We start from the raw sequence: 23763 nt of genomic DNA on the forward strand, positions 1-23763 counted from the left end.
TTTTTAATTGGTCGCGCAACTTCTGGTCGGGTCGGCTCCGGGCGGGTAAAATCTTTATATCAATTTCTGCCGTCACCTCCATATAGGCAACTTATCCCGCTTTTCAGCTCAATACTAAATAACCACAATTTGGGGCAAACGGGTTCCTAATTTAAAAAGAGGAAGGTATAAAATATTCGTGTTGTATTAAATAAAAAGAGTACAATATTTTTTATCAAATTCTACTAAACTTCATGTCGTTTCCCTACACATTAATCTCCTGTCCTGTTTTGCGCACTAAGTTTGAAATTTTGAATGACACTTAAATTTCTTTATCATTAAAAATGAAGCGCATCAGGATAATTATACATCATCCTGTTTTATATAATTTCAATAAATCACAGAAGTTTCAACTCTTTGCGCACTATTTTCCTTGAAATGAAGTTCAATAATCTTAGAGGAAAAACAATTGAATTAGATGGGGGTATTAGAGATATCTGCATTTGACGAAACGTCCGCCCTTTGAAATTTCAGAGTTTCATTGCTCTGCGCGGGGAGGAATATCTTCCTCCCGGCATAATCATGATAATATATCCTTCTCTGTTTTGCGAGTTAAAGATATGCACTGTCGCTAAATTGTTGGTAACCAAATCTGATCTTTCCAAAGGAAGTATTCAATTAACTTTGAGAATACCCTTTTCTCGGAACCCTTTTCCTTTCCAAAAAATTGATAAAACACTTTAGCTTCCGCGCTTTGCGCGGGGTTAATTTCCTCCATTTTATCCCTTTTTTGTACGTTCACAATCACTTTTGAAAACAAGGTTCAAAATTACAATATAGTCAACTGAATTGGGGCTGATATAGGTACTAGAGACAAGAGAGACGGCTCCTTTTCATTTTAATTTATAAAAAATCGAAAGCTTCAGTCCTTGCCCTGCACTGGCTGCATGTTGATAAAAGAATCCCCTTCAAACATTTTTTACTACTACATTATTCAGTTTACCCCCCCCCCCACATACATCGAAGCTTTATCTCAAAATACCAGCCTTCACTTAGTCCCCGCTCATCATGCAATGTCCCATTTCTCTATACACACGAATGGGGGACAAAAGCTTATAGGAAATCAATTGCCAATCCAATCACCCCAAATTTCATTAACCATGTTAACAGAAACTTTCAAATCCTAACTCATAACTTAATTGTTCTTCCATTAACGATTTAATAGTGTGTTTATTCAGGAGAAATAAAACATATATATTCTTTTTGGTTTGTGTGTGTGTGTTTACTTTCCTCTTGAAGCGAATGTGCGCTATATAGGTAGCCTTCATCATTATTATTATTATTCCTCTAAACAGGATCAAGTCCGTATTTTTTTCTTGAATAACTTTGCTCTAACAAAAAGCACCAAGTAATTTCAAGTGCAACTGGGAACTTTACACTACTAATGTCCGAGAGTCTTTCTTATCAATATGGTTGTACCCAAGATAGCTGCCTTCTGAATGTCGTACATCCGAAGGTGAGGAGAGATCTTGGTTATGCAGGCTTCCATTCCCTTCTTCACCATTCCTGAGTGACCAATGATGACTGGTGTGACCTCTGCTTTCACGTTCCACATCCTCTCGATCTCAATCCTTAGGTCTTGATACTTGAGCCGTTTGTCTCTTTCCTTTACAGCAATGTTGATATCATGGGGAACAGAGACCTCAATGATATTTACTACGTTGTTGTCTCTGACGATGATGTCCGGCTTGTTGCAGTTGATGGTACTATCCGTTAGTATGCCACAGTTCCAATATATGGTGCTGTTATTGATCGTGGTGATCGTTTGTGGCTGATGTTCCCAAGCGTGATCACAAGTCATTTTACCGCGATCCTTCAGTAGTTGCCAATGGATAACTTTGGCAATATTGTCATGTCTTGTGATGTACTCAGTTCCAGCAAGAGTCGAACATGCTGATACCAAAATGCATGATTGTTTCGGTCTCTTTTCCACACATCCTGCAAGTGTCGTCTGTGTCTCTTCTGAGGATAGATTTTTCGTAGGCACGGGTCCTCACCACCTGGTCCTGAATAGCATAGACGAACCCTTCAGTTTCACCTCTTAGTCCCGCCGACTTAAGCCATTGATGTGTGTCTTTCTGGTCTACAAACTCCCGATGCGTCTGTTTTTCATGGTGGCCATGAAGTCGCTTGGATTTAAGTTGCTCTTGAAGTTTCTTGTGAAATGAGCATTTAAGTCTTGCCTTCTCTTTTTCACCGTAGGGTAGTGTCAGTCGATGTTGTGCCAATAAGATAGATGCTTGCTTGTTAATGGAGTATATTGCTTGACATTTATCATAATCGAGGGATATACTCGTCAGTATATCAGGTGGATTGGATAGGTAGTTGGCGAGGTTCGTTGCTTCCATATTCCAGACCATCTCAATTTGTTGTAGACCTCTTCCTCCAAGATCACGGGGAAGGTACAACCTTTCGATTGCGGCCTTTGGGTGATGTAATCTGTGCATCGTTAATTGCTTTCTGGTCATAACATCTAGGCCACATATATCAGCTAGTCTCCAGTTAACAATACCAAAACTGTATCTAAGCACAGGAATGGCTAGAGTGTTGATCGCTTCAATCTTATTTTTGGCATTCAGTTCGGATTTGAGGATCAACCTGAGTCTTCTTTTGTATTCTGATGTTGCCTTCTCCTTCATTGTGTTATGGCTAATGACATCATTCTCAGCTATGCCTAGGTATTTATATGTCGAATCATTAGTCAGTTCCTTGATTGATGTTTCCTCATCTTGCACAAACATGTCGCCTGTATTTACCCTCCTTCCTCGTACAAGTGTAACTTTGGCACACTTGTCTATACCAAACGACATCTTGATGTCATCGCTGAAATGTTTAACTACTGCTATCATCTTGTGAAGTTCATCGTCATTTTTTGCAAAGAGTTTGATATCATCCATATATATCAGATGGTTCATTGTCGTAGATACATCTTGCCCTTTGTATCTGTAGCCATAACTCGTAGCGTGTAAGAGAGAGCATACTGGATTGAGAGCTAAGCATAATAAAAGAGGAGATAAGGAATCTCCTTGAAATATTCCTCTCTTGATTCGGACCCCCTCCACTGTCATCGAACGGGTGCCTATCGTAAGCGAAAGAGTAGTGCTCCATTGTTTCATGCCTGCTGATATGCACTTGACTATTTGTGGATAGATGTGATACATCTCTAGAACTTTGATGATCCAACTATGTGGTACGCTGTCAAATGCCTTCATGTAGTCTATCCAAGCCATGGATAGATTGGTCTGTCTTTGGCGAGCATTACCTATTATTGCTTTATTTGTCATTAGGTGATCTTTACAACCCTTCTTTCCTTTCCGACAACCTTTCTGAGTGACCTCCATTATGTCATGATCATCGATGTGTCGTTCGATGTGCATGGCAAGCGTTGATGTCAGCAGTTTATACATAGTATTAAGGCAAGTGATTGGACGATAGTTCTTAGGTTGTTTTGGGTCTTTGCCTTTGTACAGTAGATAGGTCCTTCCAATTGGCAGCCATTTCTCAATAGTCCTGTTCCCTCTGATAATGTCATTGATGATTTTCAGTAGATTAGTATGGGTGCTACCAAACCTCTTTATCCAGAAGTTTTGTACACCATCTGGTCCAGGGCTTTTCCAGTTCTGAGTGTTCCTTATGATATTGTGTAGTTCAAGTAAGGTCAGGTCTACTAGCTGCTGCGCTGGCACATTGGACCATTTGTCTGCTTCCGACTGAATCCAGGGAGTTTCTTCGTGAGTGATATCATTATCCCAAAGTTCTTTCCAGTAGTTCTTCATATCATCTGCCGATGGAACATCTTTCGTCTCAGTCATCTTTGAATCCAGCTCACCAAAGAATTTCTTTCTGTTTCCATGGAAGAGTTTATTCTGCCGTTTGAAATTGTTACTCTTTGTGTATCTCTTAACACGGTGTTTGAGAGCATTTATCTTCATTTTGAGCGTTTCTATAACAGTTGTCCTAGTACGGGTCTTATCGTCAATGCGATATTTCTTCTGAAGTCTTTTGGCATTGCTCTTCATCCGATTGGATTTGATGTTTCCCTTATCTACTTCTCCGAGTTGAGCCACGTCTTTATGTAGTTCTGCTATCTTAGTTTGTAGCCTTTTCTTCCATTCAGGAGCCTTCTTCTTATGATTGGTAGAGTGGTTTGATGAATGAAGCTTGAGTCCCATATGTTCTGTTACAGTTTTTGCACCTGCCCAGATAAGACAGTTTATCTCCAACAAACTGGAAGGACTAGATAGCACATTTTCAAGCATTTTATCTACTTTGTCGATCACGCTCCTAGTAGTACAGCACCTTGTGTCGATCTTGGGAATTTGTGGTCTATCTGATATTGATATTCCCTTCACATATTCAAAGTTGCTCCTCAGTGCTGATAACAGCCGTTGATCGGAATCTCTGTCTTCATTTGTCGAGTCTTGTGATACAATCGCATCTCTCTCGGGCACAGATGATTTGATATTACCCGATACGTTCCTTTCACATTCTTTATCTTGTTGAATGTGAGGCTCTCCGCCGCATATAAAATGGGCAACATCGTCCCCATGTTCAGTCTCAGTAATTTCTTGTCTTTTCTTAGCCTTTTCTATTGCTGTAACCCGAAGAGTTCGAGATTTCACTTTAGGTTGTTGCAAGTGCTGGTGTATGTCTACATGTGAAGAGAATCCAGTCTTATAAGAGCTGTTTTTTCTTCTGTTCATCGTTGATCCCTTTCCCTCTCCACCAGCGGGCTTGTTGTCAGATGTGTCACAGTACTGAAAGAAATGTGCTCCTCTTTGGTATTCGGCCTCAATCTGTGTGTCTACCGTTTCGATTTCATCTAGTTTTTGTTTTTTATTATTATTAGTATTATTATTATTATTATTATTATTATTATTATTATTATTATTATTATTATTATTATTATTATTATTATTATTATTATTATTATTATTATTATTATTAGTATTAGTATTATCATCATCATCATCATTATTGTGGTAATTGAATGCTAATAATGATAAAGGTGATATTTATTAACCGTTGATGATGATGAAATTAATGTTATTATAACATTATTAATATTTACCATACTCCTATAGCATTACTATTGGTTGGATAGATTTTTATTTAATGCGTTTGCATTCTAGAATAATATTCACGCCTTTTCTGATTATTTAATTCAACTGGGGATGATAATAAATATCAGGAGATAATAACGTTGATTATGAAAATTGATGGTATAATAATGATCAATATATATTTCACTGATTATGTTTTATTGATGAATATTATCATGATTATCACTAATTCAATCAGATATCAACGAATGTACATCGGGCACCCATGGCTGTGATGTAAACGCCCAGTGTGTGAATAACATTGGAAGTTATACGTGTGTATGCCTAGCTGGATATACTGGCAATGGATTTACCTGCGTTGGTAAGAACGATTCTGTTGTATTTCTTCCCAAATAATGTGCCCTTAACATGATAGCTAATGGTAGCCTTGATAATGTAAAAAAAAATAATATCAATAGTCATCTAAATAATAGTAAACATAATAATGATAATAACAATAATGATGATAATAATAAATAAGGTTCAATTTACCCAGGGTAGCCACTTTAGTTAAAGGGATGGTCCGTGCTGAAAACATGTATATCCTAATGCATGGAGTAGAATTCACAAAGCAAAATGCCGAAAATTTCATCAAAATCGGATAACAAATAACAAAGTTATTGAAGTTTAAAAATAAGCAATATTTTGTGAAAACAGTCGTCATGAATATTTATTAGGTGGGCTAATGATGTCACATCCCCACTTTCCGTTTTCTTATGTTATTCCTCAAAATCATAATATTTTCATGATTATTTCATACTTGTATGAATAATGTGTCTCCCTTTTAATGAAATAAGTTGCAGCTATAAATATCTAATGCACTAAATCAGTTGTCAATCCAATTTTTTCTAGTTCTTGGATGAAAAAAAATCAATAAACCTAATTTCATATAATAAAATACAAAATAACAAGTGGGGATGTGACATCATCAGCCCACCTAATGAATATTCATGACGACTGTTTTTCACAAACTATTGCTAAACTTTAAAATTCAATAACTTTGTTAGTTGTTATATGCTTTCTTTCGAGAAAAGGATAATGGTAACATTACGGCTCTTATTATTATCGATAGGAGTTTAGCATTTGACAAACACTATCCTAATTGAAAGGTTGAACTCATTCGGTATGAAGGGGACTTCACTTCCTTGTTTCATATCATATCTATCAGAACGATCTCAATATGTAAGAATCGGTAGTTCTATCTCAGGTTTAACTACCATTGATGTACCCCCAGGGCTCCGTAGGAGGTCCACTGCTCTATTCCCTCTTTATGCAACCAATCAGCAAGATATTTCGGAAACATGGCATAAATCCCATTGTTATGTCGATGACATACAACTCTATTTGTCATTTCGACCTTCAATGTCGTCACTGACCTCAGCTATCACACAACTTGAAACATGCCTTCAATACCTTGAAACATGGCTTGTATCGAATTGCCTGAAACTGAATGATGATAAATCAGAATCTATAATACTTTGATCAAAGTTTATGCATAGAAAAATTGACTCATGTCACGTCTACCTTAATAACTCTTGTATCACTCCGTCCAAAACAGCCCGTAATCTTGGGGTTATATTATTTTGATGAGGAAATGTATTTTCGAAATCATATCACTCAAGTCATATGCTATTATGATAAAGGTGATATTAACCGTTGATGATGATGAAATTAATGTTATTATAACACTATTAATCATTACCCTACTTCTACAGCATTACTATGGGTTGGATAGATTATTTTTTATTGCGTTTGTATTCTGAAATAATATTTACGCCTTTTCTGATTATTTTATTAAACTGGGCATGATAATAAATATCAGGTGATAATGATAATGATTATGAAAATTGATGATATAATAATGATCATTATATATTTCACTTATTATGTTTTATGTGCCAGTGGTGCAATACAGTACGACAAACAATAATGAATATTATTATCATGATTATCACTATTACAATCAGATGTCAACGAATGTACATCGGGCATTCATGGCTGTGATGTAAACGCCCAATGTGTGAACAACATAGGAAGTTATACGTGTGTTTGCCTAGCTGGATATACTGGCAATGGATTTTCTTGCAATGGTGATTATACTTCTCATTTACAATGTTAATTAATAATTATACTTGCCATATATAAATGTAGCGCTTAACAAAGCAACGTTTGATCTGAAATTGAAAATATAGAAAAAAATCAAGTAAGTCCTTTATGTAAAGGTATAGACGTAGACACATTCTTATACCTTAGTCTGTCTTCGAAGCTAATTCACACAATCCCTTTGGTCGACATAATTAAGTCTCCTTTTTGTCAATTCCCATAACAAGTTATTCTGTTTGACACCATTTCCCCTGGCTTTATCATGAAAATGCTGACCAAACCAAACGCCCTATCCCTTCCCGTCGAGAAAAACATATTTTGAATGCCATTTATGGCTGCTACCATCTCGGGAACCAACATTCAATTGTTACAGTAAGAGTAATGTATTCAAAATGAATGTAACAAATCAATGTCCCACAAACATAACGCTGCTTTCCTATTCATATCGGAGAAAATAAAACAAATAATCCCTTTTTGTTGTTAGTTGTGACGACAATCTATCACTTTCTCCTCAATTATTTGCCAATGGATGTACCATCTTTCATGTAACCTCAGATTCGCTTTGGGTAGATATAGCTACATCTGAATCTCTTTGGAAATAAGAGATTATAAAACAATTAATCATCTTTTGGTTTTAGTGGATAGCACAAACAGTCACTTTCTTGGCGATCGGCATGTGAATTTACACGCTCTCTTTCATGATATTCACTTTGGGAAAATAATTTTATAGCTACATCATTCTAATTATCGTCTCGGAAGTTATAGTTGTTTCATCACTTGCATCTGCTGATTATTTGCTTTATTTTCTTAATTTACTGTTTAGAGCGTATTTACATCGATTATGGCTCTGGGCTTGACCGGTCACTAGGATATGTTCAATACGGCTTTCTAGCGTGGTTTACTGTAAGACTAGATACAGGGTTTCCTATCAGCTATGGTCAACTATACACCTACATAACAGTGAGTATTATGTTACGTACAAGAATATAGCTACATCTGAATTTCTTCGGAAATGATAGAAATAAAACAAATAATCATTGCATAACGGTGTGCTGGTACCACATTTCAGTCCAGTCGCTTGAATCTCGGTCCCGGGAGGGGGAGGGGGTAGAGCTTGTGGCGCTCTCACAAGCCGGTGTTACCCGGGTAAGAAACTGAGTCTGATGTCCCACATCCATTTCGGGTAAAAACTGAAATTGTCCAGAATATGTACCCATGTGTCCATGTATCTACATAGGCCAGACAAGACCTTATTACTGGTCATTCTGTTATACAGAACGGGGTATGGCACCAACAGATCCTGCGCTTATCTAAGAGTGTAGCTACCCCTATGGCGTAGCTCTTGAGGAATACAACCCTTATAGTCCAGAAAAAATAACTGATTTGGGGGGTCAACCGCAAACAAATTGCAATATAATTTTTTTTACCATAATGCATTTTCCTGAAGTCCCCAAAATGACATACTAAAAGTCCAGAAAAATCCCAGTAGTGGAAAGACGTCTAATTTGCATAAATCCAAAATGGCCGCCAAATTTTCAGAAAATTTGAATTTTCGTACATAGATTTTGACATGAACATTTAATTGCCACAAAATTAGTGTCATATGAAAGAGAAATACATTTCCTATGATTTGGTACTATTTATAGGGGATAAATAGATAATTTGGCTGAGATTTTGTAGTAGAAAACTGCATTTTTGTCATTTTTTCCCGCCGAAAATTGAACATTTTGGAAATACATGATTTTACATAAATCTAAGAAAAATGAAGCAATTACCTTGAAATTTTTCAGAAAACTTTATTGATATACTATTATCATATGGATGCAATTCTAAATTGGTGTCATTCTTTTTAATAAATTTATAAGGTATCAAAGTTGACTATTCAAATTTCACAAATGTCGCGTTTTGTATGCATTTTCGTATACTAATATGTACATGTATAACGTATCTAGTGTATACAGTACAGTAGTTGAAGATTGTATGCATTTATCTACGCTTTTTAACCACTTAGTTAAGATTAGGCTTTTCTCTATCAGCTACATAAAAAGGGCTGGCACATTGACGCCTACCCCTCTCAGGGGGCTGTCAAAGTCACGCCCTCTGGCTATATCATGTTGTACAGTGTGTATCAAAATTAACGCAACCACATTTCATTTCAAATTTGTGAAAAATTTGTTAGCTTTATAGTCCAGGAAAAATTACTGATTTAGTGGGTCAACCTCAAACAAATTGCACAAGAAAATTCTTACTGCAATGCATTTCCTTCAAGTCCCCAAAATGTCATACTAAAAGTGTTTTTAAAATCCATGTAGTGGAAAGATGTCTTCTTTGCATAAATCCAAAATGGCGGCCATCGCAAGGATTTTCAGTAATGATTACTTATAGTTGTACAAACACTTGTCTGATCATAGCACTTTAAGAAAATTATGATTAAAGCATTTACCTTTCACCAGTGTTATATCTTACCATAGGCTTCGTCTTAAAATTAGGATGCAAGTCAGATTTGGCCTCTGTTGACCTCTAGAGGTCAATGACCTTAAGGTCAACGACCTCAAAATATCAGAAAATTTATGTTTTGCATCATTAGCTCATGATAAATATAATAATGCAAACAAAATTATTATTCAATATTGACTTTCAAGGTAACCTGATATTCTAGAAAAATTTTTGTGTATTATAAATGTTGACCTTTGACCCTGGAGCACTGGCAAAGGTCAATAACCTTAACATATTTCAATATTGATACTTAGCATCAGTGGTTTATGATAAACAGCCCTCTCGTGAAAAAATTGCAATACAATTTATTTCAGCACAATGCATTTCCATGAAGTCTCCAAAATGACATACTAAAAGTCCAGAAAAATCCATTTAGTGGAAAGACATCTAGTTTGTATAAATCCAAAATGGATGCCATCGTGAGAATTTTTCATTTTTACAAATAATAGTAAAAACAACTGGTCTGATCATAGCACTTAAAAAATAATGATAAAAGCATTTAACTTTCACCAGTGTTATATCTGCACCATAGGCTTCATTTAAAGATTCCAATGCAATTCAGATTTGACCTCTCCTGACCTCTTGAGGACAATGACCTTAAGGCCAATGACTTAAAAAATATTGATTTTTTGCATCCAGAGTTCTTGATTAGCATCATGTTATATCAACTTATTTTTGAAATTTGAGGATCTCTAAAGAAATTTTACCTTAAAATGTAAAAATATTGGCACTCGGCATCACTGGTTGATATGATAATGTTTTGAGGTAACTGACCTTTCACTTTCCTCAGCAGTCAAATGTTGAGATCTGCAAACTTTACTTACATGTAAATGATCAGTTAAAAATAACAAAACTATATCATCTGTATAGTTGTAAGTTTGAAACTCTAGGGGTACGTTTCATAAAGAGTAAATTTGCCATTATGGCAACTACCATGGCATTAGGGTTCAGCAGCCAATCAAAATCAAGGTTGCCATGGTAGTTGTCATAATGGCAACGTTACAACAGTTGTAACTCTTTATGAAACGGGTCCCAGGTCTTTTTTGGCAAGTACATTCCTGACTGAGGTTAGAGCATTGGGAGGTTTTGAAATAATATCTGAAATGCCTCAATTATTTTTTTGAAATTATCATCTAAGTATACTTCCCGAGAGACTTGCAAGTTCTCCCATCTAGATTGTAACCTGGTGTAGTTGCTCTTTAGAAAGGAGATGCAGCTTACCACGATGCTGGTTGGCACTGCACTTCTCTTCCCATAACTTGCATACCGAAATGGTGACTCTGTCAGAGGTTGGACAGAATTAAAAATATGTTTCCTAGATTGTAGGCTTTTTCAACTAGTTTGGCATCATAGATTTGATGGACGCTATATCTTCGCTGAGAGCTCTGTGGTATAGCTACTGATCTGCGTATATCAGATGGGCAATACCTGACAGGACATACAGACTCTTCACATTTTTGGCTTTATATAGTTTGTGATAGTCCCACAAGTGTTGTCTAGAGGTAGACATGTCCAAGACAGCACATGCATTCTCTGTAGCAGAGTATTGGTGGAGGAGTTTGTCAGTTCCGGAGAAGGTAATTATTATGGATCCCCACTTTCCCCCTTCACTCTTAATTTGACTGATCAAGGTTGACGCCAAGATATATTGCATGGTCGCAGTGCTGGAATGGAATTAAAACCATAGGTTGTTTTGAGTTTCCTCAAAGCATGAGGATTGTGGGGATGAAACAAGCTAACCTTGGTCTTTGGGTTTCAAGACTGGACTCAAGCAAGAACACTACCCTGAGAGAGTCAGTTCTTTTGATTTTTTTACATGTTGGTCTTCTTGTTGAGCTCCATATATAGATGTCTGTTTTCTAGTAGAAGTTTGATGACTTTGGTCAGATGAATGTCATCAATGATTTGTTGTATAGTTGTACGAGTAGACCACAGTATCAGATGCAACTGCTAATTCAACAAAATTTTCTACACCCGTTAGTTAGTAATACCGTATTAAGTCGGAAGTCCTCGGTGAACTGAGTCTGGTGGAGAACCTAGCCTGTATATTATTTCCAAAGTGAAAAACCAACCTGGTTAGGAATATGTTATGTTGTTCTATAATGGGACCATTTTTTTTAGGATGAGATGCTCAAGTAGCTTGTAGAGATATCAGAAAAGGGCAATTGGCCTGTAGCTTTAGTCACATTTGGATCTTTCCCAGGTTTGAGGAATTACTTTAGCCTTCCTCAAAATTTCCGGGAGATGGGACTGTGTAGCACATTGTTAAACAGGCTGACAAGCCATTCTTAAGTATGGAAGCTTAAGATGTTCATATAATCATCTCGTCATGTCTACATCTCTTAAGGAAAAAAGATAAGATGACGAAATCTCGGATCTCGTCTTGTCTACATCCTGTGGGAGAGATGATCAGGTGACAAGATCTTTGATCTCGTCTTGTCTACATCCTGTAGGAGAGATGATCAGATGAGAAAATCTGTGATCTTGTCATGTCTACATCTTTTAGAAGAGCTGATCAGATGGCAGGATCTTGGATCTCGTCATGTCTACATCATGTGGGAGAGATGATCAGATGACATGATCTGTGATCCCATCATGTCAACATCTTTTAGAAGAGATGATCAGATCTGTGATCTCGTCATATCTACATCCTGTAAGAGAGATGATCGATGACACGATCTGGGATCTCGTCATGTCTACAACTCTTAGGGAAAAGGATAAGATGACAATATCTTAGATCTGATCAACTCTCCCACAGGATGTAAAAAATTGCTAAATCCAAGATCTTGCCATCTGATCATCTCTCACACAGGATGTAGACGAGACGAGATCTAAGATATTGTCATCTTTTCTTTTTCCCTATGTATACATGATGAGATGATCAAATGAACATCTGAGCGGCAGATCAAAATGTTTCATTTACTCAGAGTGGTGTCACCGAAGCGTGCTGCCTTCCCCTTCTTTGTTCCTTCAATTTCAATATCCAGGTGAAGTCTCCATTGGACTGGTCCCATGGAAGATATCCACTTTGGTGTATCTTGTACTGGGTTGTTCTATTCAGCAGAAGCTGGATAGTAAACTAGTTAAGTTTAATATTCTAAATAAATTGACCTTTGACAGTTTCAGGGTTAAAGGTCACAACTTTTAATACTCGCAAATGTTCTCATGTATCAAGGGACCTTATAAGTTAACGAATTATTATGATGCAAAACATAAATTTTTATGATATTCCGACGTCAATACTCCTTTAGGTCATTGCCTCTAGAGTTTAGCACAGGTCAATTCTAAATTGCATCCGATTTTTAAAATGAAACCTATGATAAAATATAACAGTGACGAACGTTTAACGCTTTAATCTTATGATCAGACCAGTGTTTGTACTACTCCGATTAATCATTTTGGATCACTTTTGATGCCAATAAGACGCTTTTCCACCACTTTGATTTTTCTGGACTTTTGATATATAATTTTGGAGACTTCATGGAGATGCAATGTGTTGAAAGAAATAGTATTGCAATTCTTACACCTTGAGGCCGGTTTATCATAAAACAGTGATGCTTAGCGTCAATACTCCAAAATATTAAGGTCATTGACCCTTTCTAGCTCTCCAGTGTTCAAAGGTCAAAGTTTATAACCCACCAAATTCTTTCTAAAATAAATAAAGATACCTCAGAAATCAATATTGAATAATTTTGTTTTCTTTATTACTATTTTTATCATGAGCTAATGATGCAAAACATCAATTTTTTTTAATATTTTGAGGTTATTGACCTTAACTCTTACTGTGCCAATACGAATACCCCTTGACTGCCAGGGGTATTCGATGGAATCCTAAATTGACCGAAACGTGAGCAGCGACTGATTTTAAAACGGTCATATTTTTTTACCCGTACGTTGTATAATAAAACTTTCTACACATGAAATGATGCATGGTTCATGGGCTTTATAATCGTGTTATTATCTTTCATATTCGCGTTTGGAAAAAATGAGAAAATATGTAATATTTTACATCGTTTTTTTTCAATAAGTAAAACCTAGAAAATAATGATTTCATGAACATTTCAAAGAGTAAATGACCTGAGGAATTGTAGAGATACCAAGAAATTACGAAGATAAAATGAAAGTTCAATGTTTAACCTTTCAAATGACGTATCTATTTATGAAATTGAACAAACAGAAATAACGAAAAAGTATGCTCTTTTGAATGAAATACTATTTTGCTATTCAAGTTATTTCCTCTGAAGTACGAGAGAGTATGTATAAAGGCATTGTCTTCGATCAAGTGACCAATCAGAGCACAGCTGCGATCCCCACGCAAACACACACAATAATATATTAGTGCCATGTATCTTCAAAGTGCGGCCAACCATACCCTTTCATTCGTGTAGTCTTCAAAATAAGACTCTGTAATTTTTTTTATTCGTAGTGTAAAAAACAAAGTTATTGCCAGTCAGAAGGAGACAAAGTATAAAAGAACTAAAGATGATATATTGAAATATAGATAAAGAGGGGTCGGACAGATTCAATACTTACAAGTTTGGGGTATAAAATCCCACAAAATAATATGGGCGTTCTTGGCAAAGTGCACAGAAGTAAGAAAAAAAAAGTTTAAATTTTTTTGTGAATCAAAGAAGAGGGAATGCAGATCAGTTACAAACAAAAAAATCAATACAAATTTTCAAAAATAAAATAGGCCTATTTGTTCTGTATTACTGGTCTGACCAACGTAGCCACCTGTTAACATTCTACGTGAGTACATTCTTTTGTTCATGCCACCAAGTCATGAACAATAGATTCCCAGACTCTCTTTCATGAGGAATCTCTAATCCACGCTCCCTCCTGACCTATTATCTAAAAGAAGAGTAATTTAGCACAGGATGTTCATAGAAATCGGGGCTCACGCGTGTCTTTTGATTTGACTTTTGAATACTTTCAAAGGTTCCGGTATTGATTTCTTATGGGTGACCCAGGTAAAGAGAAAACAATTTGCCCCCCTACAGAAAAATCCTGCATCCGCCCAGGGCCTCCCCAGCTCGTAGCACTATCCATGGTAAAAGAAATAATTTGTTCAGATAACATAGTGTACAATAATATGCGTGGTATAAAGAATTGTAATATTCAACCCGTTATCATCATTATCATTTCCATTTCTACTCTCTAAAGTCAATTTAAAATCCCCTTGATAGTGACGTCAATGATGCAGCAACTAACAGGTCGGTCTAATCGGTTTTGTTAATGTATCCCTTTCTTTCTTTTCCTAAAAACATCTGATATCACTTTATAAACTCCGTTTACTTTTTCTCTGACCAATGGTTTGATTTAGCAAAGGAAAAACATCCACCTTGAAAAAAAAAAAATCTTGAGACGAATAAAGCGGTATTATCGGCCGTTTTAATTATTACATTTATTTTTCTGCTTCTTCCTATTTAATTCGAGGAAAATATTGAACGATTCATCTTGTTTTGAGAAGTTTGAATATGATATTGATAAGCATAACAATCATTTTTTTAATGATTTGGGCTATAAAAACACAAACGAATATGAACCGTTATTTACCTGATCTTAAGTTTATGAAGAGAGAGTTTGGCTGCAGAAGGAATGCAATTGATATGATTACAACAATTATTTTTGATAATAATCATGATGATGATGATGATAATTCTGATGGCAATAACATTAATAATAATAAAAAGAAGGTGAAGGAGAAGAATAATGATAATAATAACAATAAAAATAATGATAATAATGATTATGATAATAGTAATACTAATAATGATAATAATGATAACAATAATAAATGAATAAATAAATAATGAGTGTGATTATTGCAGTGCGCAGACGAGAGTTGGAAATTACAGCCTTCTTTACTCATATATTTATAACGAGAACATTTTTGTGAGAATGCTAAAAACAAAGTATAAGACCTTTCCCCCGCCCCCTCCCCCCACCCCCCCCCAAAAAAAAAAAAATCCCAAACCGTGCACATTTGCAGGCAGAAAAAGCCTTGACACAAGAATACTACCATACGGGCCTGCAAAACACCCGATCGATAGCTCATGAATATTCATGTAACAATAGCGAATGGGCGAGTAGTGTTGGGTGAGGAACATCGTACCGCTCTGTCATTGGTCAATTCCGAGCTGAATGCCTTCGCACATTCGCCTTTGCTCTGCCCATAGAAGTATGTGTATTGCTACACACAACCGTTATATCACACGTGTCTATAGGGGAAATCTTGATTCAGATCGCGGCAATATCCGAAATCAACTCTTCAAAATAATGATGCAAAAATACAATTTTACTCAAAGAATGTCTATGTAAACCACTATTTTTTATATGATAAAATGAATTGTGAATTAATTGCCAGTATAACAACATTAAAAACACAGAATATGGTGTTGATTTTCTGGCTGTAAAATTGGATAAACAAAAAAAAATATTTGGGCACGTATACGTGCCAATGACACTAGAGGGCTAAGGGCACGCATAGCTGCCAATGGCTCTTAAAGAGTTAAGGTATTTGACCTCTAGAGATCAGCAGAGGTCAAATCGGACTTGCATCCTTATTTTGAAATGAAGCATATGGTAAGATATAACACTGATGAAAGTTCAATGCTTCAATAATAATTTTTTAAAGTGCTATGATCAGACCAGTGCTTGTACTAATAATCATGAAAAGTTTTCATGATGGTCGCCATTTTGGATTTATGCAAATTAGACGTCTTTCCACTACATGGATTTTTCTGGACTTTTAGTATGTCATTTTGGTGACTTTATGGAAATGCATCGTGCTCAAATTAATTGTATTGCAATCTTTACACTAGAAGCCTGTTCATAAATCAGAGATGCTACGTGTCAATATTCTAAAATGTTAAGGTCATTGACTTTTTCCAGCTCTCCAAGGTAAAAGGTCAAGACTTATAACCCACCAAATTCTTTCTAAAATATCAAGATACCTTGAAATTCAATATTGAATCAATTTGTTTTCATTATAACCATATTTATTATGTACTAATGATGCAAAACATCAATTTTCTGATATTTAGAGGTCATTGACCTCGGAGGTCAAATTTGACTATATTATAGCATATTGCTTTCAAAATGAAGTCTATGGTAAGATATAACACTGGTTAAAGTTTCATGCTTTTATCATAAGTTTTGAATATGCTATGTTCAAAACAATGTTGTACTACTATCAATAATCATCAAAAATTATCACGATAGTCGCCATTTTGGATTTGCAGGTATCCAAATTAGACATCTTTTCACTACATTGATTTTTCTGGACTTTTAGTATGTCATTTTGGTGACTTCATGGAAATGCATCGTGCTCAAATTAATTGTATTGCAATTTTTACACTAGATGCCTACAGGTTCATAAATCAGAGATGCTACGTGTCAATATTCTAAAATGTTCAGGTTATTGACCTTTTCCAGATCTCCAGGGTCAAAGGTCAAGACCTAAAACCCACCAAATTCTTTATAAAATATCAAGATACCTTGAAAGTCAATATTGAATCATTTTGTTTTCATTATAACCATATTTATTATGTACTAATGATGCAAAGCATCAATTTTCTTATATTTAGAGGTCATTGAACTTAAGGTCATTGACCTCTAGAGGTCAGCGGAGGTCAAATTTAATTTGTATTCTGATTTCAAAATGAAGCCTATGGCAAGATATAACACTGGTGAAAGTTTCATGCTTTTATCATAATATTTCAAAGTGCTATGATCAGAACAATGTTTGTACTACTAACAATAATCATCAAACAAATTTACGGTAGCCGCCATTTTGGATTTCTGCAAATTAGACATCTTTCCACTAAATGGATTTTCTGGACTTTTAGTATGTCATTTGGGGGACTTCATGGAAATGCATTGCGTTGAAAAAAATTATATTGCAATTTGTTTGCGGTCAAACCTTATTTTTCCTGGACTATTAGTATAGAACTAACGGGTAAAATGCACGTACTACGATAGATGACCCCCACCACAATTCATCCATCCATCTCTTAATACTAGACCTTGTACGATAATATTGCATTACTAAAAGTAAAGAACTTTCCTTCGCAATTTCGATAACGAAAAATTACGGTCTTATTATTCTGATTCATCTCATCATTACAGTTTACATCAACGGGTATGATTCATTTTTCGAACTACTATCCACGCAGCTATCACCTGTACAAGTACATCAACCCGTCGTTATATTACCTTTTTGATATCTACCGCGATCCATCTATTGCGGTATTCGGTGCACCGGTTGACCTTTACCGCGGTAATCCAAAGATCTATTATCAGGTAAGTTATTCAGATACATCTTTCGACCTACTATCCATGTAGCAACAACCTATTTAAAGTTGAATTAAGAAGGGGGTGAGTTTCCATAAATATGGGTTCGACACACAATATATAGTATATATCAGTTGTTCAAACAGATAGCATGTCACAAAAATCCTCTGCCTTCTCAATATTTTGCTTTGAAAGTCTACGAAATTAGCCACCTGTCAGAGCCCGAGAGACGAGTGTACAGAAAAATCACTCTGAGTGTGACGTCACCGAGGGGAATTTAGTATAAGAGGTGCCCAGATGTAATACAGAAATGCTATGCAGAGAGAGAAAGATGATTTTACAAAAAAAAATTCAAAGCAACTCAAATCAAACAAATAAGAATCATATATGTACAAATCTTTACTTTCCCTGTATAAAAAACAGTATGAATAATTATCATGAACTCTTAAATCATGATGTAAGATTGCAAACAGTGAGTTATTGTATGATATTTTCACTATTTCTCATTTATTTTATCATGATGTTCCATCAAGTGAGTAGCTGGAAAGTAATTCCGGCGGCTAGCTTAGGTCTGCGCGCGCTGCACGCCGATACAATATACACACAACACCCAGGCATTGAGTGTACTGTAGTCTGGTATGTCGACCCGCAGTTCATGACCATGCAGTGACCCCCTGGCGTCTTTTTCTTCTTTCCTTTTGTCCATGACTCCATTTTTATATCCTCTGGATCATTTCCACTCATAGCTCGATCATTCCACAGAACAATCTCGAATCAAACGTACTATTCTTCTTGGCCTTCCGAGTTGTTTTCTATATTGAATTGAATTGAATTGAATTGAATTGAATTGAATTGAATTGAATTTATTCAAACCAGTCAAAGGAGAACAAAATACAAACAAAATAAATGGTTACATTATAAAGAACTAAAACAAATGACAGGTTTGGGACCCCAAAGAAGCACAGCTTGTAATCAGGGGCCCCTGCATTAGATATTTTACTCAAACATGGAATAACTATGAAAAGAAGAAGAAGAAAAAAATACAAGGTATTTAAAGATCACAACAGGAACACTACCCACACGCACACATACACACACTCACACAGACAAACACACACATTCACACTCCAAACATGTCACCCCCAGGTGCAACTAACAACTGGTCTTACATTTATCAAGTAGGTATTTATGACATAATTTCTTAAACCGAGACAGGGTACTGCTACTTCTTATATCAGCAGGACACACATTCCATTCTTTAACGCAAATTGTTCTGAAGGATTTCAATGTAACATTAATTCTAGCATAGGGTTGGTGAATAAGATGTCTCTGACGTGTGTTATAATTATGAATCTTATAATTAACCACAAAAGTTTCTTGTAAAAAAGAACAATGCAGGGATTGGTATTTATACATGAAAATAACACAATTCAGCGAGACCATTTCATTAAATGGTAACATATTCAACTGCAAAAAGAGCGGGGAACTTGGAGCCAGATAATTTGAATTTGTTACATATCTTATAGCTTTCTTTTGAAGAACTTGTAGTTTACGTACATGAGTCCTATATGTATTCCCCCAAGCAATATTGCAATACATTAAATGTGGCACAATTAGAGCATTATATACAGAAACCAATGTTCGTTGAGGTAAGAAATATCTTACTTTTGATATCACACCAACATTACGAGATACTTTAGAACACACATTATTAAGGTGATAATTCCATGACAAGTATTCATCAACTGTGACACCAAGAAATTGCACACTTGAGCTGAATTCAATTTGTCGACCACCAACTATTATTGGATCTATATTATCAAAGACCCTCTTTCCCTTTGTTCTAAATAAAACACATTTTGTTTTACTTGTATTCAGTAACAGCTTATTACAACAAAACCAGGCAAAAACATGACAAATTTCAGTATTTACCTCCCGAATAAGACTTTGCAAGTTCTTATGAGAATGTAATAAACAGGTGTCATCAGCATATAAAGAATATCTAATTACGCTAGAGGTCACCGTCACACATACAAACGCAATTCGCAAGTGAGTTGAAGACAGCAATAAAGGTATGCGGCACGGTAGCTCAACAGCTAGCTGCGCCGGAGCGGCCGGCCGCGGTCGGCACAAAGCAATTCCGCAACCAACTGTGTTTTGCAAGAGCCGCGTCACACGCGGATAAATATGTCATAATAACACGTCTACTACGTTATCGACTGGTGAGAAGATCTTGATCAAATTTCATATTATTCGCCTTAAAATTATTCCTTTAGGGTCTAAGGTATCATTCTGAGGGAATTTACATATTTGGAATAATAGTACGGCCATAAATATACTTTTAATCATTTCCTCTTTGCAAGTTCTCCGGCTCGCAGATACAACTTCAACTGCAGTTTATTCCATTATGACTTGTTTCGCCACGGACACAGTCCCGAACGAAAACAAGGCATTACAATCGTCTAAAATCGCTACAAAGAAGAACAGTTTTAACAATGTAGGGACATATTATTGACTATATGACTGAATGATTATTACTTCCTTTCAATATCGTTCACTTAAAATCAATAGCGATAAAATGAAGTTTTGACAAAAGAGTAAATATGAAGGTGTACGTGCATAGTACACAAAACGGCACTGCCTTGTTTACTGCACCGGGACCAAATACCCCCCGTGACGTCACAGTCAGAGAACACCCGTCTCGGTAGGCATTGCAGGAGCGAACTCAGGGAAAATGGGTAGGGATAAATCGTTCAAATCCACTATTTTGAAAAAAGAAAATGGGGGGTCGAATCACCTCTTAGTGTTTAGGGGGTTGTAAGGTTGCTATTAATGTAAATATATCAATATTTGGAATCGTCTTCTTAATTTAACTTTAAGTACATTAACGTCAGTCTTTCGTTATTAAGCATTTTTGTATCTACCAGGAGCCATCTCTGTGCACCGGTCGACCTTTACCGCGGTAATATAAGTACCTGTTATCAGGAAGGTTATTCAGATAGGCCTGCATCTTTCGAAACACTATCCACACACATATAACCTCGACATCGCCAGTTATTCGTATGTCCAAATAATGATAGTAGGGCTCAGTAGCAAATCAAATTAGGTTTAGTGTACACATTACCTAATGGAGTCAGCATGGTAGAAAGTTGTTAACATTTTTTTTTTGTAATTTTAGGTATTGAAGCAATTTCGATTTATGACAAAAATATAGAATTGAGTATCAGTCTTGTGTTAATAATATTTTTCTTTTTAGATTTTTATTAATAAACATAAACCGTGCTAATCACTGGTTCAATGAAAACGGGATTGATACAATGAGCGTCAATTATCTCCCCCCAATCATGCCAATGTTTCGATGTAATAAAAAAAAAACCTTACTAAAAAAGTTCCCAATTTTACATGCATATTTTGCCGTGTCCATTTCTATCTCGCCGGCGTAGCAGAGCAAGACTATAGGCGCCGACTTTTCGACGGCGACGGCGGCTACGTCAAATCTTAACCGAAGGTTAAGTTTTTCAAATGACAACATAACTTAGAAAGTATATGGTCCTAGTTCATGAAACTTGGATATAATATCAAATATTACTAAACATCCTGCCCGAGTTTCGCAGTCACATGAATAAGGTCAAAATTCATTTAGGGTCAATGAACTTAGACCATGTTGTCGGAATCAATATCAAAACCTTGACCTAAGGTTAAGTTTTTGAAATGTCATCATAACTTAAAAAGTGTATTGACCTAGTCCAGGCCTATCTGAATAACCTTCCTGATAAAGTTTTTGAAATGACAACATAACTTAGAAAGTATATGGACCTAGTTCATGAAACTTGGATATAATATCAAATATTACTAATCATCCTGCCCGAGTTTCGCGGTCACATGAATAAGGTCAAAATTCATTTAGGGTCAATGAACTTAGACCATGTTGGCGGAATCAGTATCTTAACCTAAGGTTAAATTTTTTAAATATCATCATAACTTAAAAAGTGTATTGACCTAGTCCATGTAACTTGGCCATAAGGGTAATTACCCAATATATATTATAGTTTCAGGTCACATGACCAAGGTCAAAGGTCATTTGGGGTAAATGAACTTTGGCCATGTTGGGGTTTTTGTAAAAGTACCATTATAACTTTGAAAGTTTATGGATCTGGTTAAAAAAACATAAACATAAGAGTAATGAGGTATCAGTGAACATTCTGTGCGAGTTTCAGGTCACATGATCAGGGTCAAAGGTCATTTAAGGTCAATGAACTTTTGCCATGTTGGGAGTATTTGTTGAATTACCATCATAACTCTAAAAGTGTATGAATCTAGTTCATAAATTTTGGACACAAGAGTGATCGAGTATCGCCAAACATCCCGTATGAGTTTCAGCTCACATGATCAAAGTCAAAGGTCATTTAAGGTCAATGAACTTTTGCCATGTTGGGAGTATTTGTTGAATTACCATCATAACTCTGAAAGTGTATGAATCTAGTACATAAATTTTGGACACAAGAGTGATCGAGTATCGCCAAACATCCCGTATGAGTTTCAGCTCACATGATCAAAGTCAAAGGTCATTTAAGGTCAATGAACTTTGGCCATGTTGGAGGAAATCGTTAAATTGCCGTCACAACTTTGATCGTTTATGAATATAGTTTATGAATGTATACATGAGGGTAATCAAGTATCACTGATAAGTCTAAGGTCACATGATGTCACTTAGGGTCAATGAACATAGTATTATATCATTCTATGAATCGTGTTTTTGTGCGTAATTACTTTATAGTAGTTTTCAAAGTCAGCACTGCTGCTATATTGAATCGCGTAATGCATGCGAGACCGCAAGAGGCGCTCCACTTGTTCTGATTTATTGTTTCCTTATTTCATAGTTTGCTATTCCCCAAATAGTACAGAATTTGAGAATATATGTTGGACTTTGATTGAAAATGAATAAAGAAATTCCGTGACAGAAGTTGGGTCAAATACAATCAATAACCCGCAGCAAGTCCATTGAAGTGCTTTTCGGCTCGGTTAGATCCTTGGTCTATTATTGTGTCGCAAAAATGTCAATTCTACCCATTTCCGTTCAAAGCAAATGATTCGTTCGGTCTGAAGTGCTTTCCATCCACAAGTGGATTGAAGTCAAAGAAGACAACTGTAGTATTTTGTCATACTATGGGTGGGATTCTTCCTTTTTTTTTTTTACTCCGTGTGAATTTTATGTATAATTAATTAATTAGCATTAATATGAGTATTATTATTTCCAACCATTATTGTAATCATTTCATTACTATTAATATCATTATCATTGGTTTGTTCTTGTTTTTAATGTTATTATTACAATTCCCATCGTATGGTAGGTATACGACATCAACAAGGGGTACGGAAACTCAGCTGCTCTTCTCGCAGCGGTACAACAAAGACTGTATGCATCTCTGTCACTTCCGGCAGGGTTGGAGTCCTTCCGGTTCATCAATGGAATCAACTTCATCTGCAAGGTCACGTGGGAAAATGTGCAACCTCAGGGATCAGTGGCAGGACAGGAGGTAAAATGGAAATCCTTTTTTTTTTATTCCACAGGGCCATTTTCAGGACCATCAATGGCTCTGAGTTGGTACAGAGGTATAATGCTTTGTTTAATAGGCAAGCACATTATTCAAAAGAATTGCGTTATGTTCGGAACCCTTCGAGACCGGGTTGGCAGCTCATATTGCGCCCCAACGTTCCTCACTGTTCT

General features: G+C 36.0%; 1 protein-coding gene across 3 annotated transcripts in view; it reads left to right on the plus strand.

The window, feature by feature from the left end:
* The window catches only part of LOC129268578 (uncharacterized), a 93192-nt gene that overhangs the window by 28245 nt on the left and 41184 nt on the right, over positions 1-23763 (plus strand). For all 3 annotated transcript variants that reach the window (XM_064104930.1, XM_064104931.1, XM_064104932.1), the window contains 5 exons: positions 5341-5463; positions 7109-7231; positions 8068-8204; positions 17871-18044; positions 23387-23572. In XM_064104930.1, coding sequence (XP_063961000.1) covers positions 5341-5463; positions 7109-7231; positions 8068-8204; positions 17871-18044; positions 23387-23572 — 743 coding nt within the window. The remainder of the gene's footprint in view (positions 1-5340; positions 5464-7108; positions 7232-8067; positions 8205-17870; positions 18045-23386; positions 23573-23763) is intronic.

Source organism: Lytechinus pictus, chromosome 9 (genome assembly GCF_037042905.1).
Source record: "Lytechinus pictus isolate F3 Inbred chromosome 9, Lp3.0, whole genome shotgun sequence".
Classification (NCBI taxonomy): Eukaryota; Metazoa; Echinodermata; class Echinoidea; order Temnopleuroida; family Toxopneustidae; genus Lytechinus; species Lytechinus pictus.